This window comes from Poecilia mexicana, unplaced genomic scaffold, assembly GCF_051168715.1.
Source record: "Poecilia mexicana isolate PSO_F unplaced genomic scaffold, ASM5116871v1 scaffold_16, whole genome shotgun sequence".
Lineage (NCBI taxonomy): Eukaryota > Metazoa > Chordata > Actinopteri > Cyprinodontiformes > Poeciliidae > Poecilia > Poecilia mexicana.
Window position 1 is genome coordinate 7,511,987 of NW_028263385.1, and position 24,477 is coordinate 7,536,463.

The 24,477-nt window shown below is 39.2% G+C and overlaps 1 protein-coding gene across 4 annotated transcripts in view; it reads left to right on the forward strand.

Annotated features, from left to right (window-relative positions):
* The window catches only part of rftn1b (raftlin, lipid raft linker 1b), a 134,375-nt gene that overhangs the window by 14,878 nt on the left and 95,020 nt on the right, over window positions 1–24,477 (forward strand). For 3 of the 4 annotated variants that reach the window (XR_015765617.1, XM_088013939.1, XM_088013937.1), the window contains exon 2: window positions 6,265–6,446. Coding sequence is in view for 3 of the 4 variants with exons in the window: in XM_088013939.1 (XP_087870065.1) it covers window positions 6,299–6,446 (148 nt within the window). In the remaining variant the exon portion in view is untranslated. The remainder of the gene's footprint in view (window positions 1–6,264; window positions 6,447–24,477) is intronic. The other variant, XM_088013938.1, reaches the window with a different exon arrangement.

Consider the following 24,477-nt stretch of genomic DNA (forward strand, 5'->3'; position numbering starts at 1 on the left):
TTCCCTCATTCACCTTGTCTTCCTTTCACACCACTTCCTTGACCTCTCTTACTCCCCATCCTATTGTTCTGGCTGCTTCATCTCCTGCGTCTCTCAGACTGCTTGGCAGTGCTGACTGTGCCGCACCCACCATTCTTGTTTTGCCCTTTCTCCCCAGGGCCGAGGCAGAAATGACTAAAGTTATTTACAAGTCGCTGCAGGCAGACAGAGGAGATCCAACAGTTGGAAAATTGAGATTCTTTTGGTTTTCTGTGATGCCAGAGTAACTCAAGATCCTTCTTGGTAAACTGCAGGGCAGCATCCTGAATAATGGGGGAAGGAGGGAGGAAATTGCTTTTAATGCTGCTTTCCAGTTACCTGGGAAGTCGTAACTCTTTGACATCAAACCTAAGACAAGATATTCCAGTTAAGAAGTCGGAACTTCAACTTGGTGACACCCAGAGACATTGTTTGCAGAACCTCCATAAATCATTTTAAGCCCTACTTTCCATAAGCAAACGTCACTTTTGATTTGTTCAGTTTATAGTTGCAGGCGCTACATGTAGCATTGATTTTTAAATGTACTCTTACGTGTGTCTCTTTTAAAATAAGCAGGTTTCCACCACATCTCACTACTGTCTATGCAAGGAACGACCGCGTTGAAATGCAAAGTCGGCCTTACAAGTCGTAAACTGGAGATAGATGGAGTTACTTCCAGTTTCCTAGTGGGAAATCCGACTTCGGAGGGCATTCCAGTTGAATTTTGCGACTGGGAATTTGGAAACTTTCAGTTCTGAGTACAATCGGATTTTAACTGTGCTAACTCCCGCAAATTATACTATCCTCTAAATATTAAACTGGTCTTATCTCCTGAGTCGCAAAACAAGATTTGCAAGTCGATCTCAAACAATAGCATCTTTGCTAGTTAAGACACTGTAAAAGAAATCCTAATTCTAAAAAACCTTTTCCTACAACTTTTAAAATATATGGTCAGAGCAGTTCTGCTCTCTGTAAAGCAGAGTTGGAGGCCTGACAAGCAGACATTAGATGGTTACCTGCCTTTGGATCGAGCTTGGCGCAGGCTGATTTATTTTGCTGGCAGCCAGGCTAACTCTCACTGCCTGTTCTTGACATGTTCCTAAAATAGTTGGTGATTGGTGGAACTAGTTTGCTATAAATACAGGGATTTTTCCATATTAGAAACATGTCCAAATGGCCAACTTTCTTTCAACTAAAAACGTTTAAAGAAATTCCCTTCCTTTAGCCAGTTGGCTGACAACATGCAGCTTCAGGTTGGTGGTGATTGATAGCAGGATTCCTCTCGTATCCAAGACATGATTAGATGTTTCTCCTAAACAAGACACATTCAAAACCACCCGACTGGAAGTGATTTTTAGGATTTTTTTTTTTTTTCACTTCATTCCTCTTGCTGTGGTCACAAAGCAACAGGTGGGGGAGTGGAAACAAATTCTGGTCACTCTGCGACTATCTCCAATTTGTAATTTAAAGGGTGTGAATGATACAACAGGGATTGTTTAGGAAAACTGGAAACGAGTGAATGCTTATCGCAAAGCAAACATATTTCTTACTCAGAATATGTCATCTGGTTTTTCTGCACTTTCCAAATTGGGAAGGCTGAATAGTTGATTTTAGCTAGTCACAGTCTGCTACACGGTTCGGGAGAAAGTCTGCTTTAGGTATTTAATTTACCAAGTAACATTTTTTCTTTAACTTTTCCTCGATTAGAAGCATTGCCAAACAGCTGGTGGTCTTTTAAGTGGAAATGTTGAGCATACTTTTCTTCCCTCTTCTGGCAAATCGGCCATCAGCTCAAGCAGCAGGTGGGAGAGGGAAGGCAGCGTTTGAATATGGTGGTCACCCCACTGCTTTCTCTGACTGATGTAGTTGGCAGCACTTCGTCACCACAAAGGTTTCAAATGAGCGGAAAGATTTCAAATTTACCTTCCTTTCTGACTTAAAAGTTTAAGATAAAACCTTCAGCCATTGCTGTGAGCACCAGAAAACTCTGATCGCTGTGGGATTTTCACTGGAAACTCCGTAACCCAGAAACGGCTCACAACCAGGACTTTTAAAACCCTGATATACTGTTGATTCTGGAAAAGGCCCCATGACCACAGAGTTGTATATATTTTCTGCAGTTCTGCTCTTTGTGACATGTTGGTCAGTTTGAGGTTTGCTAATTAAGAGTTGCATAAATTTTAGAGTACCAACAGAAAGAATAAGTCTTTGTTTCTAAACAAAGTTAAGCATTCTGATAGCTAAACAGTGGCTCGCTGTGTTTCCTATGAACACAAAATTGCAAAAAGCCTAGATTTTAGTTTTTTAAACAAGTGGATAAATTTGATGGTATTGCCTTTCTTTGGTTTTCCCTAAAGTTACAGGAAGGGGAGAGGTGGCGTGTTTATCTATGTTTAATATAATCAGAGAACCCCCTCCTGCTGTGTTTGGTATCTCATTAGAAAAACTGCAGGAACAATTATATGCAGGATATTAGAGATTTTGAGGCCCTGGCTTTAAAAAAAAAAGCAGAAGGGGATGCATCTCATGTTTGAAACTGGCTCCGCTTCCATTGACTGTATAATTGCAAAATTACAAAAGTTAATTTGCTGAATAGAAACACACTAATTTTGAAAAATACTCATGTTTTTGATAAAAGGCTTTTGCTCCAGGATGAAGTTGATTTTCACTTGTATCAAACTTAGTGTATTTCTAAATCTGCAATGGAACAATTTTTTTGCATCACATAAATTGTGATCAACAATCGGATGTTACTACTGGCAGAAAAGGTGAAAAAGACAACAGGAAGTGGCAGGAGGATGATGATGCAGCTTTTTTTTAATGACTTATCATATGAACAAACTTGTTTACGAGTGATTTTAATTCCATTTCCTCCTGTTTACTGTGGAAACACCACAATTGTGAAATTGTATGTTTTCTTTTTTTTTTTTTTAGAATATTGAAGTTTTGCCCACGTTTGTAATGGAAGCACAGCCACTGTTTAGCACCACTGCAGCTTTGCTCACATAGACTAAGGGTCGGGGTGGATACATGTCTGCCGGTTTTAATTACAAACCAAACAGTGTTCAATCCATTTCTGGAGCTTGCAGAGATAAGAGTGTGATTCATAAAGCTCAACAAAGACATTCATGTTCAAGCCACAGGAAGCAGTTCTTTTCATGACAACTGTAATGAATCTTTTGCTTCATCTCTCACTCCTTTTGCTGCTCCCGGCACTCTTGTCATATGCTGATCACCTCTTTTCCTATTCACTGCACTCTAATTGCTTGCTCTTTCTCTCTCTGGACTCTGCTTGCCATGCATTACCTGCTGCCCGCTCCCCTCCTCTGCCTCCACCCATCTTTTTAGATGAACAGTCTCCATCCCGGCCACACAGGACTTCCTCTCTCTCCCTTGATTGATTCTCACCTTTTCCATTCTTGCTGTTCACCTCATTAACAGAGCCCCCGTCTGCTCGTTTCCTTTTTCGCCACCCACTCCTTCCTACATCCCGACCCCCCCCCCTCTTTACTTCCCGTCCTGTCTGCTCTAAAGCGACAGCCGACCTGGATCCTGCTGAGGCCCAGCAACATTCCATAATTAGATGGGAACATAATAAAGAAGCAGAGAGGGTGTCTCATCAGCTGAGGTGGAAGCAGAGGGCACTACAGCCATTCGTCCGTCCATTCTGTCTGGAGTTTAATCAGACGCACACAATAGGACGCTCTGGCAAAAGCATGCATGATTCAGTACCCCTCCCCTTCTCACTTTACCCAAGCCGTCAACAGTAATTCAACAAGTGTCTGTGCTGGAACAAATCAGTTTAACGTAGTCATACCTCCAGTAATAATAGTTTCTCTTACCGTTAGTGTTTCTTCGAAGGTGGAACTTTTTAATTATCCTTGTGTCTGCCGAAGTTTTCACAGTTGTTGTTGTCTTGAAGCAAACTGAAAAAGCAGCAGTTGAAAGATCTCAGTTTGCTCCTAAATGTCAAACAATCAAATTTCATTTACTTTTCAGCAACAAAGCGTTTCAAATGCTTTGCATCATAAACAACTGAAACAGTTTGTCAAGTGCCATCGTCACACATCAGATTGTTGATTAATTTTTTATTGATTGCATTTAAAAAGCAACTCTAAACAGGTGGGACTTTAGTCTAGATTTAAAGGCACTCAGTGTTTCAGTTGAAAAACAATACAGTGGAAATTACACGTTTATTATTCAAGTCCAACTGCCCCTTTTCACTTCTTTACCGACGTAGCTTCTCCTGATGCTGCTATTCTTCAAGTGTGGCTTGGAGAAGAGCCACTACTCCTCTGGAATGAGACGTTAGCCTCGGTGGCTCAGTCATCTGATAAAAATGGCTCCAGGTCGCCTCCCTTTGCAAGCGATTGAGAGATCCAGAACCACAAACACAAGGATTTCTAACTCCGGTTCTTGAGGTCCGGAGTCCTGCGTCCAACACGCAAATCAATTGTCTCAATCGTCAGGCTGTAGTGTCAGGATTGTTATTCTGACTGTTTTCTCCAGTGCTTAGTGAAAGTGTCAGTAAATTTGAAAATATAACTAAATGTCACTGTTTGCATTTCTTTGTGTAACTGGTGTCTTAAAGAGTGTTACAAGTAGGAATGGTTTTTAGAGCAGTATTTGTATTTGTGGGTCTATAAATGCTGTGATACTCAGACACAGCAATCAATTACCTAAAAAAGTGCTAATAAATTATTCTTATCAGCTTTTAGTCCGTATTGCCCACCCCTAACATGGAGCTGTGTTTTAGTCTTCTTGTGCTGTATTCTTATTTCCTTTCCAGTAGATTTATTTTCCTGTTCTTTACCAGAAATCACTGCCAGCAGTAGAACTGAACTGATTCTGTGATATAGTGTAAATGTGTTTTCGTTGACCTTCTGATGTTCAGCTTGTTGAGTTGCCTTTCTCTTTACCTAACTCCATCATTTTATTGAATGATCATCTCTAAAAGGGCACCAATAATAATTTTGCAGCTGTATCATATCTGCCTGTTGCCTTAGTCAATGCAGTATACGGTGAAAAGCAACCAGTCACGTCAAGCATCTGCTTTAGTAGCAGAGTTTTTTGGTTTTTGCATTTTTCTTATACAAATTGTTTTTATTCAACCACACATGAGGATTTATGAGCAAATGTGAAATGTTTAAGGTACGTAGAAAAGACTTTTCCACTTCAAAATTGTCAATTTTTTCTTGATAGTCATTCAGAGGTTGATTTGCTGGAGTACTTTTGATCACTGCTCCTCTTGCAAAACTCAAGGCATTGATGGCTGGATACCTTAAACTTGGTAGAGAGCATAATTTATTGTTCCATCATTTACTGCAAGCGACACTAAGATCGTGATGAAACATGGTGGCAAAATATCTGCTATGCCGTTGTCAAGCTTTTTTTTTTATCGGGTTACAGGAAAGTGTGTCAAAGTTGATCGGAAGGCAGACTGAACTAAATGGATGGCAATTTGAGATGAAAACTTGTTAGAAAATGCAAAAGACTGACAGAGGTTCAATGATCCTAAACATACTGTGCTACAATGGAATCAAAGCATATTCATGTGCCACAATATAAGTAACTCAAAGTACAAACTTAAATCCAATTTATAATCTGTGGAATTTCAAATTCACTTGCAAAGAGCAACAGAGAAAAGCCCTTAGCATTTACATGTGCAAATTATTGATTTGGAGTGGCTGAATACAAATGCAGGTCACACTTTAACAAATTTTACAAATACCTTTCCAAACACACTGTCCTTTTCTATTAATACCATAATTATACACTATGCAATGTTTGTCTGCCACATGAAATCCCAAAGAAACGCACTGAAATTTGAAACTGCAATGTGAGAAAATGGGGAAGTGTTCAGAGTGTGAATACTTTTGCAAGGTGGTTTAGAGGCAGCATCAGTGAAAAAAGAGAGGAGGTGAAGATTAAATGTTTAGATTTTTGTTAGAAGTCATCGAAATTGACAGGATTAGAAATGTTCATATTACGAGGACATCTCTGGTTCGCTTGGAGATAATGTTGGTGAGATTAAGATATGCAGAGGATGAACAATGAACATCTGCACAAAACATGTTAGAGAGGAAAAGAAGAGACATAAAGAAGGTGGATATGTTGAGGTTTGTTGTGACAGAGGAAGATTTTAGGGTTGGGGTCAGATGGAGCTGTGAAGACTCCCAAATGGGGGAAACCAAACAAATGTTTGATGTTTGTTGAGCAACTTCTGTTTTTTGTTCTTGTGTTCAGCAGCATCTGCATAGGACTGACAAACTGTGGAGCCATGGGCTGCGGACTGCGAAAGATGAAACCGGCGTCAGACGAGAACAGTCCGGGAAAGATTTACTCCACTCTCAAGAGACCACAAGTGGAGACCAAGGTGGGCGTGGCCTACACATACCGGTACCTGGACTTCCTGATTGGCAAAGACGGTAAGCTCTACAATTTACTTTTATCGGCTCCCTGCAGATAATTTCCACATATCTTCCCCTAATGTCCATAGAGAGAAAATGAACTCTCCAGAGCTTCCACTGTTATCGATCTGTTATCCTTACAGCCTCATAAAGCAGATACATTACTGTCATTTTACTCTGGCAGGTGGTAAAAATGTGAGTAGCTGCTGTTTTGAGGGCTGTGCTGATTCACGTTGCTTCACAATAGGGCAACAGAGCGAGAACGGTAGCTCTGCTGGGTGATATCTTCACTTTATGCAGTGTTTGGACTTATTCAACTAATGCTACATCCAGTATGATTAATTTGACCTCTGAAAATGCCACTACGCCACATCCCCAGGAGAAAAAAAACATGAAGGACAGAAGAGATCTGTGTCTCATGGAGTAAGAGCACGCTGGCTATAATTTTCATCACAATTTTCTCATAATGACAGAGTGTTAATTAGTGCTTGTTGCCTGTATGGCAGCATCTATTATAATTTCACTCCTGACAGTTAGTCATTCATGATTTGTGCTAATGATATAGAACTTTCCAGACCAATTTGTGTCAAACATCCAGCTGGCGGTCATATATAATGTGTACCAGGGTCTGTCCTGCCATGGTAGGGGATGCAAACAAACTAAATGGACATCGCCTAATTGTTTGGAAGGTGTGTTGTTCAAGGTCAGAAGTTTTATCTTGAGGAAATTGTGGTTACTGTGGTTACTCGAACTGTTTTGTATGCAACACCCAGCTGATAAGGTTAGAGTTGGGACAACCAGTTGCAAGCATTGCCTTTAGTGCCATTATCTGAAGCATCCATTGTGGGAAAAGAAGGAATTTGTCACAAGAAATGTAGGGGAGCCTTTAGTGTGCTTTTTGCTTTTATGTCAGCTGTGTGACTGACTGACGGCCTGTACAGGCTGTACCCCACTTTAAACTCTCTGACTGCTCAGATTGAGCTCAGCCCCCAAGGTCCATGAATAGGATTAGCAGGTATAGAAGATGGATGGATTGATAAACACACCATTCTCCTGTCCCTCTCTGATTATCCTTTATTACAGAAGACAGAAAGCCTGCTGGAGTAAGGTCTGGGTTAATATAGGTTTAGGCATGGTATTGGAGTGAGATTAGGGTTAAACATATAATGGAGGTCACAAAGGCTGAGGTAAGTTAATGGGAAATAAATGCACCAGGTGGAGGAGGAGCCTGACTGGTATATATAGCCATCGCTCAGTTATTTCTGGCCCCAAGAGTTACAGCTGAAGTGGTGGTGGGTGGGGGCTGGGTGGAGGTTTGTTGTGAGGACGGGGGGTGCCACAGGAAGCAGGGAGATGTAGTGTGTTGTGTGCTCATCCTGACAGTTGATTAGTCTCCATTACTTTGCGAGGCGGACGAGGTGGATGGATGAAGGAGCCGAGGAACGTCCGGGGGGCCAGACATCCTCTGGGACCTGACATGAGGGCGGGGCACAGACTGGGTGCCTCATTATAACTGTGTGTGTGTGTGTGTGTGTGCGTGTGTGTGTGTGTGTGATTCATGACCAGTTTTTTTATTATTAGCCTCAATAATGGTGGGGGTTCAGACCTTCTAGTAATCAGTTTCCTTTTAGCCACTGCCAGTCTATATTTCCTTCTTTGTAACGTGTGTGTTTGCTGGCTTCCCAGTGGAGCACATTAAATTAAAGAAATATGTACGTACATGTGGCCCCAGAGTGTGAAATATTTCATGCATTCAGCAGATTTTCAGGTTGAAGGGTTAGTGTGTAACTCGTGGCTGTAATTACTCTGTACCATGTACCAAAGTGAAGGTACTGATTCATGTGTCTGACTTTTTTCTACAAGAAACCTGTAAAATATTAAAGCACATTCAAAGATTATGAATAAGAAAACAGGCAGTGGTGGCTACTGAGCTGGAAGGCCATGAATACTGACTTTCACATAGTTAGCTAAAGACAGATCCCTAGCTGATTACTTTTACATTTTGGGTAATTAAACTTACTTTTGTGTCAAATAATAAATTGCATTGCTTTAAGATTCCATGTCGACTAATCAGTATGTTAATTCTGCATTGTAATAGGAGAAACTAAAAAGTTTCCAGTACATTATAATGCTTCTGATCATGCAAATGGTTCTGGCTTGTTTTATTTTGTTAGTAAGGACTGTCTCTGTCTTTCTGCTGCTAGGATTCATTTGCATGTTGTACATAAACTCTGGAGAAAGTTTGTGGCTGCATCGCGGTCTCCCAATTGAACAATGATCTTTTCTTCTCTCATAGCATTTACAAAGTTATGGATGTTGTTGTGGCTGCGATGTAAAGAATCTATCTGTTCCTTTCAAACATGCAGCTTGGCCGAAACCAAAAGTGTGTAAAGAGCCAAATAAAGCTGGTATGCTAATCAGCTGTGAGTTTTCCCTCCCCAGAAAACTCAAATGCCTGACAGTCAGATTTACTCTGCGAACAAGTTGAATTCAAACACAATGTTTATGATTATGATTGGAATGGTTTCAACTAGTATATATTGCAAATTCCTCAAAAGTCACTATTTTCTCAGAAGTTGAAGGCCGACTTTGTCCCCCCTCCTTTTCTGCTTAGTTGACTTGTTCTTGGTTTTTCCAAGGCGTGCCGCATATGCTCATAAAGAGCAAAATATCTCTCTAAATGCAGAGAAGCAGCAGAACTCTGCCTCAACATATTTCACAAGAAATGTTTTGTTTCCCGTTTTCCTCACAAACTGCAGAGTGCAGCCTCATGATGCTCGGCTCACTCCACTTCTGCACCATGAATAATGTTTGCTGTAATTGCTCGCCACAGGATTAGATCATAGCAGGGCTGCTGCTGCCACCGCCACAGTGTCCCCACCAGTCGCCAAATGTATAAAAATAACACCTTTCAGCGCAGAAACACTGATGAGAGACGAGGTAAATTGGTGAAGAGCTGCGTGTAATAAACCCGTTCTGAATATCAGCGTGGGCCCACCAATGAGCTGCTGTTCATTTTCAAGGCCGTCCGGATTCAACCATTCAACTCTAAAAAAATAAAATAAAATAAAAAACACAGGAAAAAACCGAAACACAGAGTTTGTTTGATATTGAGATCGTGACCCCACAGGGAGACTAGGAAGTGCTCGGCTGTTCCCGTGTTAGATGGTGTGGAAAGCGACCATTTCACTCTAAATGCGAGCGCTGCCGACTCTGGGATGTTATTTTCCACAATGTGACTTTCAGATGTTTAAAACGCCAGGAGGAGTTGAAACATTGAAAACTTGCTCAATATGCAGGATGTCTGCAGCTCCGTACGCGAGGGGAATACTGTGAAAATAAAGATGTTGCTGCGGACATGGATGCCGGTTAGGACGCGCTCACACACGGATCCGGATCCAGGCACACACAGCGTTTGATATCATCTCAGGAACGAGACACCTCATTTATATGCAAAGCCCCCGGAGCCCCGAGTCCCCTTGTTAATATGAGCTGTAGCAGTGGTGGCAGGTGACTGAGAAGCCCCCCATCCGTCCCAATCCTCCGTCTATTATTCCTCTTAAACGTAAGACTGAGCTGCAGGAAGGGTCAGCAGGACCGACAAGCGGCAGAGTTGCTTTTCCGAGGGGAGATTAGTCGCTGGATGGTGGGGAAGCCCGGATTTATCCTCCGGCTCCTCAGCTTGAGAGGTGGAATTGAATCACAGTTATTGAAGGGGAGAATGACATTGAAGTCTGAATTCACGGTCATGTGGTTTTTACATTAGATTTCCATTACAGCTCCAGTGCCCAAGGTTTGGCTCTGCAGCTGGAATAAAAACACGATCTTAGGTTAGATGCAGCCAAACTGAGCAGAATATGAACCAAGCAGTGATTTGGGTTGGATAAAACAATGGATTAGAATATTAGGGTTGGTTTTATTTATTTTACCGATTTGCAATGGCTATGATGCTTTGCATACACGTTGGGTTTTGCTCTTACTTTTTTTGTCTTGGGATGCAAACAAAGGTTTGACATGTTTACATGTTTCTTAACAATTTAGTGAAAACTTGCTCATTTCTGTTAAATCTTTCAATAGTCTTTACTTCATGTAATGCATTTGATGTTCACCACCATGTTTATGAAAAATAAAAGATGCATCTTAATATTTTTTAGGATTAACCCACTCTGAATTTGATTATATGTTGTTCCCTAATAAGTCTGAGTTTTATGAAAACTTTTTTTAATTAAAATTCTTCCAGACTTTCTGTAAGCGTTTCAAAGCTTTTCTTACAACACTGGTTGAATTTTAAATTATTTTCTGCCCAACCATGTACCTGATGGTTACAAAGAGTTCAGTGTTTTGTTAAAGGAACAACCCAGGACTGAATAACTTTAGGAGAAAATCTGACTTTGGTTCTAAAGTAATACTGATTGTTGAATCAAATGTCCCCCAGTTTTTAAAAAGTGGACACTGACCCGCTTTTTGTCCAAATATATCTACTCATTTCCTGCACTCAGAGAAATTAACTTTCTTCATTCTGATTCATTTGAGCTTTTCCGACTCACAACATTAAAAATTAAATATTATAATTTCTGCCCTTAGCCTCCTTTATCTTCGGTTGGTTCAATCTGACTCTTTCTCTGCGTTGTTATTGTAGGTCAGACAGTTTACAGCCAAGAATAGAAAACTTATTCCAAGGCAATGAGTGAAGAAGATTCAATAGCGTTTTTAACTGCAGATGTTCAGTGTTCCTGCACAAGCCAGCTGTGCTACAGCACATAAACAAGAGCAAAAATAAACTGTTTCTTTCTGTATAAACACATTGATCTTTCAGCTGCTTAAAATCAATTATTGGATGGTGATTTCTAAAGAAAACTAGGGCTGCAAATGTCTCTTTATCAATATCATTGTATGAAATATCAATATTGCAAAGAACTGCTTGGACTCCAGGGTAATTAATAATTTTCTCGGTTTGAATCTTGGCTTTGGGTCTTTGTGCATGGAGTTTCCAGGTTCTCCCTTTGCCTGCACGGTTTCTCTCTGGGTACTCCGGCTTTCTTCCACTATCCAAAAACATTACTGTTGGTTTATTGGTCCCTCTAGATCGGACTTCTGTAAAGATATTCTTATTATTTTCAAAATCACTTAAAGCAGTTAAAAATAAAATAAAAAATAAATGTTTGAGTATGTGTTAAATTAAGCAGAAGGATAAAGATTTTAAATAATCTTCCACAGCAATTCTGTGTTTCATTTAGACTTCCTCCAGACTTATAAATTGATTTAGACTTGGGGTGAAATCTGACATGGAAATAAAACAAACATTAATTGTGAAGGTCTGTGCTTCACAGTGCGTAAATCTGTGTTAATATGGAATACCAAGGCAATGGTGCAAATTTAGGTTAGTATCATCTCTTCTTGGTTCAGTCTACACTCAGCTGGACTTGGATTTTATTTCAGATTTCTCCGGCAAAAAAAGGCGCAGACTGGTTGTTTACTGACACAGATGTAACAGCAGCGTTTGAGGCGTGTGACAGGGCCGGATCTCAGCAGGCTCAACAGCTGCAACTGCTGACAAAGTTCTGAGCAACAGGAAACACAGATTTTCTGCCCGGCTCCTTCCTCTTTCCCTTCTGCTCAGCAGTATGTTTAAGATAAGCTCATTTTGTCATGTTTTCAAATGTGCTGTGTTTGTGAACGAAATGTAATTTTGCTCACGCAGAGAGATATCTTTGCCATGATTTGATTCGGGCTGTTTGGTTCTGAAAGCAGCGCGGGTTTCGCAGCTGCGTGCCAGTTTTTATTGGAAATAAGATAAAGGGTCAGAAGGATGGAGGAATACAAAGCGGGAGCGCAGGTGCAAAACAACAAATAAGATTCAGAGACACTTTTGGATGTGTTGAGCATTTGTTTTCTGAAATCCTCGGAGATGTCTGAGATTCCAGTCATAACTGGGATTTCTTAATAACGCTTATCGTCAGTCCCTCTGCATCAACATAACACACCCTGGGGCGATGTGGGTTTTTAATTTTGAGATCTAAACTTTGCATTCTCAGTCGGGAATCTACGTCATTAGACGATTAACTGAGTGTCATGAGTAGAGAGGAAATGAAGGGAGGGAGATTTAAGCCACGATAGGAAGTGTTTGTGTTGTGTGTGTGTACAAATGTACTCGTGTGACATTGTCTGCAGACTGTTGTCTCGGTGCATGTCGGTTTGTCTTGCGTTTAGGTTTGTTTGTACTTCTGCTGAATTTCACCCAGCCTTCCTGCTTGATTCATCCTCCAACATGGCCTGTAGGCCTAACATGCTGTTTTTTCCCCGCCTGCCTGACAGAAAATACGCCTGAGCGCCCCCTCAAAGCTTTATTGGCTCTTATTGCCCTCTCACTCAGATCCAATATGCCAGTATTGATTGTGCCGAAATGCAATCAGGGTCTCCACAGCAGAAGAGCAAACAGTCTAAATTTAACAAAACACCTCCGCCGGTCTGCAGCCTGCCCCTGAAAGCACCTCCCATAGAGGAACAAATGTATTTATGTGTGCATGATGGGGTAGAGGATCTTTCTCAGCTATTTTTAGATGCCAAGAAGCCTGAGAGGCGGCAAAAAGTGGATATACAGGAAGTGACCTCAGCTTTGAACTCCCTTCCTGCCAAGTGGACAAAAGAAAATATGTTTTAAGGTTCAGCCTCAGATCTCAGAGGGGTAACACTATTAAGCAAGGTCAAAGCAGATGGAGTTTGCTCATGTTTACTGCTGGACAATACCTAAAACTCCTCAGAGGAATAGAAGCAGCTCCGACGACAGCTCCGATCTTAACTCAGTTTTTCCACCTCGGGCTCTTTGTTCTTCCATGCTGAAGCGAGGGGATTCACACGCCATTTGTCACATCTTCTAAAGGAATTACACAAACACTTTGTTCACAGGAATAGCAGGTTGCATGAAGAGAGAAGTGTGAAGAATGTAGAAATTATAACAGCTAAACTGCTGCTTTGAAACAAGAAGAATGTTGCAGAAAACGGTGTGAAAGATGTGAGCTAACACTTGCTTGAGGCCATGGCTGTCAGCTGAAAAAAGGTGAACTGCGTCCTCTGGGTGAGGAGCCACTCTCCGCCTCAGGTGGAGGAGTTCAAGTGTCTTCGTGTCCTGTTCACTTGTGGACGTAGGATGGAGTGGGAGATGGAGAGATTGTGCTGCTCCTGTGTGTTGTGGTGAAGAAGAAAGACGAAACAATAATCAAAGCTTTCAATTTATAAGTTTGTCCAACTTCCAACCTTGAAACAACTTTGTGAAATATGGATCACAGAGATTTCTTTGAATGCATTTCTTTTGAAGGTGGGTTAAATGGACAAACACAGACAAAAACACTTTAAGGAATCAACGTTGTTAGTCATTTGTTAGTCACAAGTGGCTGTTCTGCTTACATATTCCACGAAACTAAAAGAAAACTTGAACCACGATTCTCCGCACGCAGGAGCACAGATATTTAAAACAAAATGTGTAGCCAAACCTAACTGCTTTTATTTAAACAGAAGAGTGACAATAAGTATGATGTAATTCTTTATCTCTGTTTGCTATTGTGCAACAGCTGCTAACATTTTTACTTTTGTCTTAGTCTGTGAAAAAAATAAACAGTGCTCTTCACTGGTACTTTTCTGTAGCACTACAGAACAAGGCTAAATTGTTTAAGTGCGGTTAAGATGTAGATGTTAAAAGCTTTTTATTAAATAATTGTTAGAAAATTATTCAATGACAAACATCTTTATGACACAATTTTTTTTATTTCCTCTTCAACATAATTGGCAGGCATAATCTCCTCCTTCAGATGTGAAATGATGTATAAATGTTTTGATATTTTTTATAAGATCACAAAGTTTTATTGATCTGGGGAAAGCGAAGATGTTATAACTGGATAAAGGGACCAAAACATAAACAGGTTTGATGCTGCGAGGAAAAGCCTGCTTGACATTTTTCCAGGGTTTGGAAATGATTTTATGAGCATAAGAGGTTCAACGTTTTTTTTTTTTTTCATCTCATAAATGTGTCACGCAATCTCTTAGCCAAAATGAAAACAAGCAATCACTGAAACCAAAACTCATAGATTCCTCCCAACGTGGAAATGTGCAAAATGACTCTACCAGCCCTCCTGTAATTTTGTTGACAGAAAGAAAGCTTGGAGAATACTCTAAAAATCTTATGACTGTTAATGATAATGACACCGAATATACTATTTGTGCTCTCCTTCGCTGCCATGAGACACGTTGTCATATTGTGATCAGCCTGAATTTGTTCCACCTGTAAAACTGTCCTTTTCAGAGCAGCTCATGCAACCTTGGAGACTCTGATTATGATTTGCATGATTGGAAAAAATGAAAATTTTTGTCCTCACAACCACAACATCCTTGTAAACAGAAGTGATTCAAGGCACTAAATTGCTTGTTTTTCACCTGGCATTAATCACTTTTATGAGAGAAAGTGTCTTTTTCTGTTAGCAGTTATCTGAAAAAGAAATGAAAGCCTTTTTTTAAAAATAATAGTCCCTGGCAACAAAACAAAGGTTGATTCTTGATTAGGTTTGGTGCATTCACAGGAGCGTTTCCATTAAGACTGTCAATAACACAGCATAGTGAATGTGTGGTATTGAATGGCCATGCTGTGTTCTCAGTGGGAACACAATCTGAAGTCAATCACTCTACTGCGAGAAAGATTATTCACAAGTGGAAAACATTTAAGGCAGTCGACAGTCTTCACTGGAGTGAATGTCCCAGCAAGTTACCAGCAAGTTCAGACCTTTAACTGCTCAAAGAAATTATAAAAAAAAAAAAAAAGCACACAAGTACCATGTTGGTCTATACCAGGCTTTTGGTATCCTATTAAATGTTGAAGTTGACTCGGCGCAGTCAGAACATAAATGGCTTATTTTTAAAGGTTAAACCAGAAATTCTCTTTTTTTATAAAGGGAATTATGAGAGAACAATATTGTTTGAGTAAATGTTTACCAATGAAACAAATGCAACATATCACAAGATGTTTGGGCTTCGTCTGCTAATGTTTCTGACAACCTGTTGGGTTATATGGTACTCAGTTTTTCAATTCCATGTTTTGGTTTCATTTTTGTTTAATAGATAATGACAGTCCATCTGACATGTTAACACCTGGTTTAGAGAAAAGCAAACATCAGACCAGCTCAAATAACTTATGACAACTATCAATCATGAGGGTGAAGGCGAGATAGTCTGCGCTTATTTCTCAGCTCAAGCCTTCTAGTCAATGAATGTGTCAAAACAATGAACCTTTCTGTACATTAAAGTATTAATAAGTGAAATTTGAAGCCGTCTGTACAACAACCTAGCTCATCAACAAGAGAATAATCCCCAAAAAACAGTGAAATCGAGGGATCTATTATTTCTGAGGATTTTAGATAAAATTGAAATAGAGATCAATGCTATAGGATTTTTTTTAAGTTTAAGGTGTGCTTTCATTTTATTATGACTGTATATTAATATGAAAGAAATAGTTCTGATGTCAGATTTTGCTACAAGTCAGTAAACATTTACTGAAGACTGACAGGTAATAAATAACTTTGACTGACCGACTGACAGGGTGGGTATTTATTTCCCTTCATGAACCTTTCAGGTATAAAATAGAGTGCTTGATAAGCAGGTCTGCGTCCTTCAAATAGCCTTCTAAAAATTTATATAACATCAAATATCTATGTTGCAAAAATTGCAAACTGAAAAAACCTGAGGAAAACATATCTGGTTAACATCTGTTTTCCTATCATTTTGTGGGTGGAGGAATTGGTGGATGTTCACCTTTTACTCCAGGTTGATATTACAAGCATGTGTCTGTTTAGTTAAAAAAAGAGACAGTGATTCAGAGAAATTTTTTTTTTTTTGTTGTGTTTGGTTTTGTCCGTGTTCCAGCGTCTATTCCCACTTCCATTAACCGGTTCCAGCTCCCTGATTCAGACCCTCTGATGTTGCCCGCGCCCTTCCCAGTGGATGTGTTAGGAACCGGGCGCCAAGCATTTATCAAAAGCATATTTGAAATTCACTCTAGTTTGACCGATTTGGCATGTAGGTTTCCTATTTCTGCAGCACCACCCCTCTGTTGGCGCCAGACTCTCAGCTCCCCTGTTAAGAGTCACAGCGTCAATGAGAAACAAGATGCACTTTTGTTTATGTATTTCACAAATGGATTTGAAAATTCCAAGAAAATCCAGTGCAAATTGTTCTATTTCACTCAGAATGTGCAGAGACGGAGTCAGATTGAAACAGGAGACGAGTACGACCTGCTTCTGTTTCCAACTCGTCCCATCAAGGGGCGGCAGTCATAAACAAGGTGCTGATTGGGGTCGATTAGCGCGCACATTACGGTGTGATTGCACTAACACCCACGTGGGCATGCAGAAAGCGATTTGTGAGTGTGATGAATTTGCAGTGATGGAGGAGAGATGAGGGAAAAGCAATCAGAGTTCATCATCCCCAGCTGCAACATGGAGGGAGAATTCTCTATTCTTCTCTGATGAGGCCAATACAATCCTGATGAGCTAGACCCAATACTTTATGATTATATGTGTACACAAGGTGCTGCAGCGAGGGAATAAGGTTATTTTCACAATTGGCTGTGTGACATTTACTGTAAGTCTGCAAGTGCATCCTCTTGATTTAGGGATTTTATGTCTTAGATCATATCTAATAATGATCCGGTCTTCACAAGGCTGAAAAATTATTTACATCAAAACTATAAAAACACTAACCCTAACCCTTTTAAATATTTAAATTAATGTGCTACACTGAAATACGTCTTTTGTATTTCAAAATGCATATTAATTAGAACATTTTTGCTTGTTTGCTGGTCTTTTTAAGGTGAAAATAACACCAGTATGATGTAAGCTAATTACAAATGGCACTAATAGTAGGTCTGTTACACCATAGTGTAGCTTAGGAATTATGAAGTATCTGGTGTTGACATGTTGGTATAGGGATGAAATCTATAGTGTTTCTCCTTCATCCTATCCAAAGAAACTTATTTTTTATTTAGTGTTTAATTTTCATGAAGTTCCTGAGTTTTTCATTGTATAAAATTGGTTGAACTTGCAGTCAATTTCCTGGAATTTGTGTTCCTGGAAAGAGCAACACTGCTTATGTCTTTCCATTTTGAGAAAATCACCGAAACAAGTGCGCAATAGAGCGGAGACGCATGTAGTGTAAATACAGGGTTAGAAGTTGTCTCACTAATATTGATACCTCTTAGATTCAATGGAAGAAGCAATGATGCACTAAAGGTGTTCTTTGCACATGCATATGTTATTTTTTTTTTGCCATCTTTGATAAGTAAAAACTTTTTTGTGCATTTTAGATACTTGAAGTTAGATTGAGATAATTTCCATAACCTGGTAAAAACCCGGTTAGGATTTTATTTTTTCCTAAAATTCAGACTTCTGAAGTTGAAAGAGGGTGTATTTTCCTTGCAAAAAGTGATTTTTCTCTTTTCAGAACAAAACAAAACGAAACCAACTCAGTTTTTAGTTTTGTTTTTCACCCAAAACAGAAACTTTGAAAATTCGAGGCTACCTTTGGAACGCATCTAATTTTCAGCCTATTGTTTTAACTGCAGACAAAAGACGGAGACAGGTGTCACAGATGCACAGTAGATGGTTAATTATGAAATGAGTATCATTCGCACACACACACACACCCTCCATCATAATTACGCAGCCGTCTGGTATTTCACTCTGCTGTGTGTCCACCATTGTTTCAGGAGACTCGGATGACAGTGGTGGGATGGAGGTTCATACTAGGAGAGGCCACCTGTTGATCAGTGGGGTCCCCATCTGCAGCGAGATTAAAGTGCCGGAGCGGGGGCTTTCTATAATTTTTGACTTAATTATTTCTGAAGAGAGCCAGTGATGGATTAGTTCTGCGTTTCTATTAGCATATGCCTCTGTCTGTAAATCCCAGCGGCCCGCCAGCGCAGCCCAGCCTGAAACCAACCATCCATTTTCCTCCTCCTCAAAGAGGGAATTAGGATGAGATGATATGTGGCTTTTTTGTTGGAGTAAAGGGCTGAAATTAACTTTCTTTTTGCAGCTTTAGTTGACTCTGAAACAGCAGCTGAACTGATTGGTCATAAACTCGAAGGAGACGTTAATGATCCTCATGAGATGCCTTGCAATAACTTCTCAGGCTTTTAATGCTAAACTGTGATTTTTTTGGGACAGATCAGGTTTGATTTCCATTCTTTTCAGTTAATTCTAATATTATCTATGCTGGATATTTGTTATTTTGAGATGCAGATTCATGCAAATTTATTAAAACCTGTCAAGTTGTGGTTTTCAAGAAAGTATAACACACAATAGTAATCCATTATTCCTGTTCATATGAAATGGTTACACAAGTAAAACAAGTCAGTAATCAGGTCTGTGCGCTCATACAGTTATTTTAAGAGTGACTGATGGCGCCCCTTGTAGTTTCCAGGCCATGATTGTTTCTCGTTACCACACATGGCTGAATTTATCTTTCTTGTAAGCAAGGGGAAGCTTTAGTAGCATTTTTTTTTCAACCGTCTGACTGGCAATTTGAAACAAGTAGGAAGTGTCAAAATACTTTCTGTTTCTGACAGTTGTAGAAAAATGACAGTTGTAAAATTTCTACGGCATCTCATTAAAATTACTTTCAACCCTAGGAACAGTATGACAGAAAATGTAATGTTTTTAAAAAACATTGGTAGCTTGACAGCTTTAAATAATGTTTGAGAGTTAAATGGAAAGCAGCAGTATAAAAAAATTATATAAAGATGGACAATGGAGGAATTTCTATAAAAAATGGAAATGGGCGATGTAAAGTGTTCAGAGCAGAACCTGGGTAAGAAGGATTTTAGAATTAAAAATGTTGCTTATTTTGTCGATAGTTGAATATAATTGTGATTAATTAATTATGAACTATGCAAAAAAAATTGATTGAAAGGTCCCAAAACTAGAAAAAAAAAAAACTGTTACATGATGATGTCAAAATTTAAATACATTAAATATATTTGAGTATCTAAATCCAGAGCAATCAGCGCTTCTCCAGTTATACCTCATCACAAATGTCTGGTTCAGTCAGCGTTTTAAATATGTAAAATGACCATTTATCTCTGTGAATCCTGAAAAAAGCCTAAAGAAAAAGAAACAAACCCAAACAGATATTCCTTAAAAAGAAAAGAGCAACTAAAAATAAAGAAAATTAAAAAAAAAAAAAAAAACCTTCTGAATGCCTGGAAAACTATTCATTTATTATGTCTGACTGCTTAGAAATAAAACATGAGGAAATGAAATATAGATCAGGATCAGGGCTTTTGCATAGAAAAATGAATGAAAAGATGCAAGAAAAATGCATAGAGTTGTACCACTGTTGCAGAATCAAAGACAAAAACAAAAATAACCACAACAATGGAGGTAATTTTCTCAAACAGAAAATTACTCAGCATACTTTGAGCTCTGGTCATATCCTGAATGCACATCTGAAAAAAGTAGAGGGATGGAGAGAAGCAAGCGGAAACAGACTTGACACCAACTTTAAACAAAAAGAAAGAAAGAAAGAAAGAAAGAAAGAAAGAAAGAAAGAAAGAAAGAAAGAAAGCAAACCCTTAAACGGTTTCATAGAGGAAAATCTTCGTAAGCCTGAAACTATTCAGTGATTTGTTGATGTTTTCAAGTGAGTGTTGAACAGACTGGGTGACAGTTGGCTGGTTGAGCCTTTAAGAGACACATTTGCAGAGTAACACTGATGTTTAGGGGCTCCTTTAATCTGTTTTTATTGGTATTTTAGTCCTTTACCTTTAACAGTTTCATTGATCCATGTTAAAGGATTAATAAAGACCCTTTTCTGGCCTTCATTGCTCCCTTAGGAGATGATTTCGGTTTGGTAGTAAAAGTATTGCTGCAAGTTCAGAGAGAAAAAGTTACAGTTCTTCACGCCTCCTGAAGCTTTCCACTATTTCACAAACTTTAATGTATTTTAATGGGATTTTAAATGTGATGTTCTTTTGCATTTATACCCTGCAGTCAATGCTTTGTGAAATCACTTCTTCCTGCAATCACACAATTACAGCTCTTAGTTTTCTGTGTCGTGCCTTTAGTGCGGTGCATCAAGAGGTTTTAATCTTTCCTGTTTAATTTTGAAACTTACTAAAGCTCAATCTTTGTACAGAGACACTTGTGAACATACATTTTTAGGTCTTGCCACAAATTCTCAATTGGATTTAGATTTAGTCCATTCAGAACAGATTAATATGATTTTCTCTAATCTAATTCATGTTTAAGGTGGCTGTGCTGATTAATTTTTTGATTTATTCAGTAATCAAATGTGTTATCTATACATCCATCCATGCAGCAATTTACACTGGAAGGTGAAACTCTGTGTTCAGGTATAAATTGCTTTTGTTTGATGCCTTCATACCAACAGGGCTGAGCTGAAAACTTGAAGAGAATATGATTTGGCATTTTGGGTTCTTCTCCATCAACGGCTTTGGTTTTGCCTGAGGAGTCAAACTGTTTAAACGGTAAAGAAAACAACCTAGGATCTTCTTTTACTCTCTCTGTCTCATGTCTTAATGTTTGACAAATAAACTAAATTCATGTGCACATTAACTTAATCTTACATTTAATTCTGCAACAGTAATTTATTAGCTTCAGTTTGTTAGCTTCAGTTTGTAATCCATCCATAGTTAAAATGTTAAAAGTAAATGGAGTTATAAAAAGGATAAACAACCCTGCAGAATAAATGTGATAATAAATTCACTTAAGACCCCAAAAATGTTTCTGAGAGAATATTAAATGTTAATGCTAGGGCTGCACAAACATTTAATTGGATTGATTCTCAACTTTTAAAATTTTAACTGGAATAAATTGCATTTATTTGTGTTTCTTCTTGCATGTAAAATGGTTAAGTTGCTTTATCCTTCTAAAAAGGTGAAAAACATTGCCTAAAAAAACTGATGCTTTCAAGGTGAATAAAAGAAGGAAGATACTGAATGCAATGGGCATTCAGTCTTCACATGCTAGAAATTTTCACCTGGATTTATAAAAGGTAAAAGCCCCATTAAGTCTAATATCCTCTGGAAGTTGTTTCCGCCATGTGATGCATGATAATTTCCACTCTGGCAAAACTCATCTGCTGACCAGAGACGGCTAACAGACAGTTTTCCATTAAGATTAGCTGCAACATTGACAGAAGATATTCTGCCTGCATCTGTAAATTGCCTGCATCTTCTCTGGTACTTTACAATAAGGCTCATGTTTTAGAAATCAGAGCCAGGAAATGACAAGGGTCACCCCCTGGCATGCATGAAAATGGAAATGAGTCTCCTTCTCTCCATATTTTAATAAGAAATGTGAAATAAGCACTGAATAATTTGTTTTTAAAAATCCACCTTCTTCTTTAACTATCAGGATAAGTTGTTGGATGTCACTGTGATAAAGATGTTCTGAAGCTGCTACAATTAGGATGAGAATATGTTCTGCACACTCTGTATTGATTGAGCTCTTAACCTGAAACTGGCTTTAGTGAAGAAATAAAACACTGCTGTGGTATATACCTATAATTTTACCAGCACAGTATGGATTAGTTAATGGTGACCTATTATCTTGCTTGAACAGGTTAGGATAGATCTGTAGGCTATACAATACATGTTTGCTACTGTTTTTTTGTTTTTTTTTTGCACCTAATCATTCTTAGATAATGAGATTTTAGTCTGCTTGGTCCTGCCTATTTTCATCTTCTTTCAGAATGATCTACTCTAGATCCTCTTATCACTTTAAATTTAGAAAGCTGCTGCTGGCCACACCCCTCAGGCTCAACGTTTACACTCGCATGTGAAATCGGCTGCCAACAGATTCACAATTATATAGTCATACATCTTTGAAAGGTAGAAGTAGGGCCTCCTGCACAACCAACAAGCATGCAGCAAATGGTTTCTGGATGGTAAGTCAAAAATAAAACACTTGTCTTTTTCCAGCAGCCATTGTACAGCTCATTGAGAATTAAAACCAGCTGACCAAATGTCAGCTAGCTACTACCTAGCTTGGGTTGCTAGGTAGTAGGTGGGGCTTTGCTGTGGTTGCTAGGTGACGGGCAGTACCTGCCGATTGTGACATTACATTATGGTGGTTTTTGAAACGGCTCACTTTCCAAACACCAAAAATCTTAAGGTGGTTTTTTTTTAAGGATTTGGGCTGCTGTTAGAAGCAGTAGAAACCCAAATGGGAGTAGAAATATGTACAAAATGTGAATTTTGCAAGTCATATCCCCTTTAAAGAAATGTTTGCTTTAACATTTGATCTACAATCAAACGATATCAGTAGAAACTAAGTTTACTTTTTACTAGTTTACTCTGCGCCTTTCTTCAGTTCATCTACAGTGCACTGACTGCAGCCTTCAGAGTAAATTATGCACCACAATCAACAACACAAAGCATCTAATGGCAGACCTATGGTAGCATCCAAACACCTAAAGCCCATCACACAGCTTAATCAGTTCAGATCTGTGCTTTAAAATTCAGATATGCACTCTTTTGCATTGCAAATGTCAGGAAACCTCCCTCCCTCCCAATCAAGAAGACACGTCCTGGCAGAAGATGCTGTAAATGTAATTTTGACAGGGGGGTAATGTTGGGGTGCAACATGTTGTTAGCAGAGAACAGGAAGTAAGAGCAGCGTGCGGAGCCCGAATGCACCCTTGTTTAGCAGTCCACGGCTTTGATCAACAACCTGCTCAATTACCACAGCTTATCTCTCGGGCGACGTCTCCAGGCAACTGAAGTCTGTCAGCAGAGGAGGTGGCGTCGAGCGGACAAAACGCACTCTGGAGGCCTCCTGTCAGAAGACTGTTGATGGAGGCACACTTGAATTCCTCAGAGAAAAAGAAAGCGAGACAGAGAATGAAGCAGTGGGGAAAAAAGACGCAGACCTTTTATTCTCTCTCTATATAAACCTTTTTACTGGCTGAACAAATTACATGTAGTTTTCTCCCATCAAGACATCCTGCGCCTTTTCATTTAGCCACGTGGCTTCAAAATACAGTCCAGTCATTAAGTGAAGCGAATAACAGATGAACCTGGTTCGCTTCACTTCCCCATCTCCCGTAAAAGCTTCTACAAGAGCACCAGGCAGAGATTTAGAGATGTGTATGTTTTCCAAAATTTGTCTAAGCTGCCTTAGATGTTCTGTCTAGACAAAGATAAAGCAATTACATCAGCTTTTAGTGCACAATTAAAGTTCTTTGTCTTGTCTTTATGTTCCTAGAAAATATCGGCAGTTTGCTTTCATTCAGGAAATCATTGATAGTCACTCGGTTACGGACACAGAGACCTGGAAACTGCCCAGTTCAATCGCAGTCTGGTGCCAGTTAGCGCCAGATTGTCTCTGTCGGTGCCGACGGTCATAAAGAACCTTGCTCAAGGGCATTTTAACTGTCTGTAAAGTAACATTAAAGCAAGTTTTGTTTATTTCTGGCTTCAGATTTTTCACAGACAAGAGTTTAGAGCTCACATTTTCCTCCTAGCCTGTGGTCCTAAATTTAGGACCACTGGCTATATGACAGAACAGGGTTTTTTCAGTTTGCTGTACAATTCTGGATACCTCAGAATGCTAGCTGGATTTAGTAAGTAATTTCATGTTCGATTATGTTTTGCACACATTGTGACCTGCGATGCTCTGTTGGATCTCAAGCCTTTCTCGGTTCTCGCAGGCAATTGACAATTATTAATTAAACACAAGTAAACTTTAATTCATAATGTAAGCAGTAGTGGCATCTAGTGCCACAAATAACAAACTGCAACTTATTAAAAAGTCTCGCCCTCATGAAAAAAATAATTTTACTCATTTCGAACTTGAAACCAAAATCAAGAATAGGTTGGGATGTTTTGTATTGACACCAACTGGGCATTTTGCAAATGGCAAACGACTTAAAATGATATCTGCATAAATATGGATGATGAGATGACTTGCAGGTGAAAAAGAAGAATTTAATCTTCCAAAGGATGTTAGGGATACAGAAGGGAAAATTGCTTTTAGGGTCCCTGTGT